Source organism: Phragmites australis, chromosome 2 (assembly GCF_958298935.1).
Source record: "Phragmites australis chromosome 2, lpPhrAust1.1, whole genome shotgun sequence".
NCBI lineage: Eukaryota > Viridiplantae > Streptophyta > Magnoliopsida > Poales > Poaceae > Phragmites > Phragmites australis.
The window spans coordinates 1,119,692-1,124,276 of record NC_084922.1 but is presented as its reverse complement, the minus strand read 5'-3'; the positions used below and the strand labels follow the sequence as shown (position 1 = coordinate 1,124,276).

Below are 4,585 nucleotides of genomic sequence, written 5' to 3'. Positions count from 1 at the left end.
ATCAAATATAGCTTAAAAAATCTTGGATCGGAGCTGTGCTAAACGTGGACTAAACTACCCCCACCACTCCGGTTTCCCCTGACACGCGGGCCCAGTACACGCGTCTCGCATCCAGCGGCCGTACAGCGGATGCGGCGTGTGGCGTTCACACGTTGGCCGCCCGCCCGCTAGAATCTCCGTTCCTCCGCGTCGCTTACAGTTGGGCCCGCGAGGATACGAGTCAGGAAGCTTCTGCCCATTCGCTGGCCGTCATTTACAGGTGGGTCCAAGAGAATTACTGCCTGCGAGAAATGTACGGGCCCAGGCAGTTAGAGTTGTTCACTGCTGTAAACCAACCAGCCAGGCAGCCAGGGCATTGCATTCACTTTCCACCAGATTTACTTACCAGAATCCCATCCCATTTCAAATTCGAAATATATATATTCTTAGATTTACTTACCAGAATCTCATCCCATTTCAAATTCGAAATATATATATATATATTTTGGCAAAAAACAGGGAAGGGGAAGAAGTTGGAAAGCGGGGGAGAAAATGCTGGAGGAGACGTGGAAAAAGAAAATCGGCGAGGATGGGACGGCGTTTTCCAGAGATGGGTTTGGGATCCTATAAAGGTGGGGGCGCCCTCCGTGTTCTGAGCCTACAGCAACAAACAACAAGCGCAGGCACGGGGACACACACCCCACCCCCCATCCAGCCTTGGAGGTTTTCCTCCTCCTCCACCTCACCTCATCGCTTCGCCTCCCCCTCCTCCGCTCCCAGCCCAAAAGTTGCTTGCTTTTCCCATTCCTCCCCGTCTCCTCTGGGTTTTGGGGGAGGAGTGCTTTCTTGTTGAGTAGGAGGCGGAGGAGTGCCTGCCTTTTGGTTGCCATCTGCTTTGCCTCGAGGTTTAGCAGGTTTCTTGAGAGGTTTTAGGAGGTGATTGGAGCCGAGTCAAATGCGAGTGGAGTGATGTGGGCCATGGAAGACGAGGTGTTCGTGGCGGTGAGGCGCACGGAGCACGTCGAGGTCACCTCCCGGGCGGTGGAGGTGGCGGTGGCCAAGGGGAAGGAGACGGATGGTGGTGCCGGGCCGAGGACGGTCAGGGTGTTTTGTGATGACTACGACGCGACCGACTCGTCCGGGGATGAGGAGGAGGAGGCCGCAGCGCGCCGGAGGGTGAAGCGCTACGTGCACGAGATCCGCCTGGAGCCGGCGATGAAGGAGGCGCCTGCCGTAAAAGTTGTCGCGTCGGCGGCGAAGCCGAGGGTGGTGGTCCCTGGCAGGAAGAGGAAGGCCGACGGCGCCGGCGGCGAGCCGCGGTTCCGCGGCGTGCGGCGACGGCCGTGGGGCAAGTACGCGGCGGAGATCCGCGACCCGTGGCGGCGGGTGCGGGTGTGGCTCGGCACCTTCGACACTGCCGAGGAGGCCGCCAAGGTGTACGATTCGGCGGCCATCCAGCTGCGAGGCGCTGACGCCACCACCAACTTCGAGCAGGTCGACGACGCCGTCCCAGCCGAGGTCACCGAGCGCCTACCCCAGCCGCCGGCGGCTTCTAAGATCGCTTCTTCCTCCGCCACCTCCTACGACTCCGGCGAGGAGTCCCACGTGGCGGCTGCGTCCCCGACCTCCGTCCTGCGGTCATTCCCTCCGTCCGTTGCTGCCGCCACCGACGACACCTGCAAGAAACCGTCACCGCCTTCCCGCTCCCCGATCCCGGAGACCGACGAGTCCAGTGGAGGCGTCTTCGGCTGCCCCTTCTCGGGCGACGGCTTCGCCGGCGAGTTCCCGCCCCTCTACACCGACTTCGATCTTCTGGCCGACTTCCCGGAGCCCTCGTTGGACTTCCTCTCCGACCTTCCCGAGGAGCCATTGGCCCTTCCGGCCTTCTCCACGGGCGGCGAGTGCTCGTCGGACCGGCAGCCGCCGGCGCCGGCGAATTGGCTGCAGGTTGACGACTTCTTCCACGACATCACCGACCTGTTCCAAATCGACCCGCTCCCCCCCGGACAACTGTAAACACCGGATTAGCGCCGTCTAATTCGGCCAATTTTGTTTGCGTTTCGTCGTCTTCTTTTACTTCTTCTATTGTTTAGAGCGTAAGTTGTTATCACTAGTGCTCGCCGGGCCAAGGAAGAAGAAGCCTTCGCCGGGGCGAGATGAGAGGAGAGATGCTGTTGGGTTCTTCGGTTATGGATGGTCTTTCCTGTTACCATCATCAAGTTATCCGCCATTAACTATATTAAGCTATGAGTAATTAGCGATTCGTTTCCTTAAAAATCTCTGTTTGTTGCTCCTTCGGGTCTCCAACGCAGCTCTTGGTTGCAGCGTCGCGACGCGTCCGGACGGCGGCGATGTCTGGAGTCGTCGGTTCCCGATACGGGCCGCGATTTGCTCCCCTCCGTGGCTCCGTTCCGAGGCGCCGTACCGGTAATAAATGCGGCAGCAGGAGTGGAGTACCGCCGCTCCTACCACGACATTAACCGCGTGAAGATTTTGGTTGGTTTTTGCATGGTTGGACTCGTTGGGCAGTTCAAGCAAATGGAGAGTTCCGTCCGTTGGCCGTACGAGGGAGAGGGAAGGGGAAGAAGACGAAGCCATGGTCATGCGTGGTACTCCTACTAGTCAAGAGCCTGACAAAATAGTGTGGCATTAGGAAAAGCTGGCTTTGGGGTGCCTGCCCTCTTTTCTCGTGGGGAGGGCGCAGAGCTCAGCGTGTGCCTGTGTCATCGTGGCCTCGCCTGCAAATACCTCTTTCTCCTTGGACTCTTTTGACTATACTACTACCAACGTGCAAGGGGAAAATCACTTTCGAAATAAAACCTTGATTGATCACTACTTATCGAGCATCCAGTTAATCATCTACTATAATGGGACAGACCTAGAAAAATGGGCAAGAAAAAAGAGGGAGAAAATGGATGAACAAGAAGCAGGCAGGACACATGAAAAGAGGCGTGTTCCCTTTCTCTGTGTCCATCTGTTCTTTTGGAGGGAGGGGAAGGGGAAGGGGAAGGGGAGGGCCTCGCCTTTTAGGAAGGAGATGGGGAATTCATTCTCTTTTCTTTCTCCTTCCAACACCACGGCCCTTTTGGCCGGAGGGCGACGACGGTGGTCCGGCGAGCATCTTGCTCGCCTGCAGCTGCTGCAAGGACGTTGTGCAGTAACAGTACAAGCGTCTTTCTTTTCAGAGCTTCGGCTTACGATTTGTTCGTTCGGCATCTTTCTACGGTCGCCATCTCCTAGCGAGCGTCTTTATCGGGGTCGACACGCGCGTCAAAAAAGATGGTTTTAGCGGCTTGGACGTGCCGTTTACTCGCTACGGGAGTTATAAAGGATCCAGCGTGGCCACTCCTCTCGCTTACCGACCTGCTTGCTGATGGTCTTTGTTCCGGACATTTTTAGGTGCTCCGGCCGTAAATCCATGCACTCCCCCTCGTCTCCCGCTGACGGGTTGGCCCCTGAAAGTTTTTCGTCAAAATAGCTATCACGTCCTATCCACTTGCATCCTTGATTTCTTCAACAGTACACTACTAGCTCACTGTTGGAGCCGTATGCCAGTGTACGATGGCTACCACTGTACTGCAGCGTTTAGATTTGGTTGTCCTGGAAGGCCCGTCTGTCCCGTCCTCTCTCTCTCTCTCTCCTCGTTCCTCTTCTGTCTCGTGTTTCTCACCGTCTCGCTCGCTGGTCTATTGGTGGATTGCCTCTCTCTGCGCCTCTGTCCTTTGGAAGCGAGGTGTGCCTCCCAACGCTCGGAATTTCCCTCCTCTCCCCAGCAGCAGCACAGGACAGGTTGCCTCAGTTTGTCTTGTCGAAAATTTAACGGGCAGACGGTGATGCCCAGCGGTTGCGTGCCAAGCAAGCGATGGCGCGGAGAAACGGGCGGCACAGGATGTTCGAGGCTTCGAGCCGAGCGCCGCCCGCCCGCGTTGGAACTCGGCCGAGACACCGGCGCGAAAAACACTCGCGAAGCAGCACAAAACGATGAGTCGTCTTTCTTTGCCGTGACGTGCTCCGGCGCCCGGTTTGTTTGACTCGTGGCCCGGCGGCGAGGGGAGACGTCAACCGGTGTCGCCGTCACGTCCGCCGGCCCGGCCCGGCTAGGTGTGCGCGCGCGCGCGCGTGTTGTGGGTCGACACTGCTGCTTAGGCGGGCGACACACATGTGCTCCGAGGACCGAAGCTACCTGTGTTTGTGTGTTGGGGTTTTGAGTGTGGATCAAGCTATAGCTTCTGCGGCGCCCGGTCCTATATGTATGGCCTAGTGTTGCTTGATTTGTACTAACGCAGCTCTTGCTTTTTATTTGTTTTCGGAGTCAAAGATATGTTTGGTAGAGCTTTATATTTATAAATTTTAAAGCTAGGTATTTATAACGTTAGAAATTAATAGAATTAAAGTTGTAGGGACACCGAGAATATTTAGATGTGTTATTTTATTTTTATTTTAATTTCAAAATAAAGACTTAATCATCTTATCTTAGTATACAAATTTAAGGTATGATGTAAAACTGTGAGCTGAAGTTCATACCAAACATGGCTAAAATTTCGGGGTCCATCTCCAGGCTCCAGCCATGTGTGTTAAGGTTATTGCTGTCTGCCTGGATCCGGCG

General features: G+C 55.8%; 1 protein-coding gene across 1 annotated transcript; it reads left to right on the top strand.

Moving 5' to 3' along the window:
* The first annotated feature begins 652 nt into the window (after positions 1–652).
* On the top strand, positions 653–2,361 carry LOC133892635 (ethylene-responsive transcription factor CRF1-like). The gene has a single exon (XM_062333528.1). The coding sequence runs from the start codon at positions 949–951 to the stop codon at positions 1,993–1,995; it is 1,047 nt and encodes a 348-aa protein (XP_062189512.1). The 5' UTR covers positions 653–948; the 3' UTR covers positions 1,996–2,361.
* Positions 2,362–4,585: the final 2,224 nt, after the last annotated feature.

Bases quoted from the DNA above. Each gene is read 5' to 3' on its own strand.
- LOC133892635 (XM_062333528.1), top strand. From the start codon at position 949: ATGTGGGCCATGGAAGACGAGGTGTTCGTGGCGGTGAGGCGCACGGAG.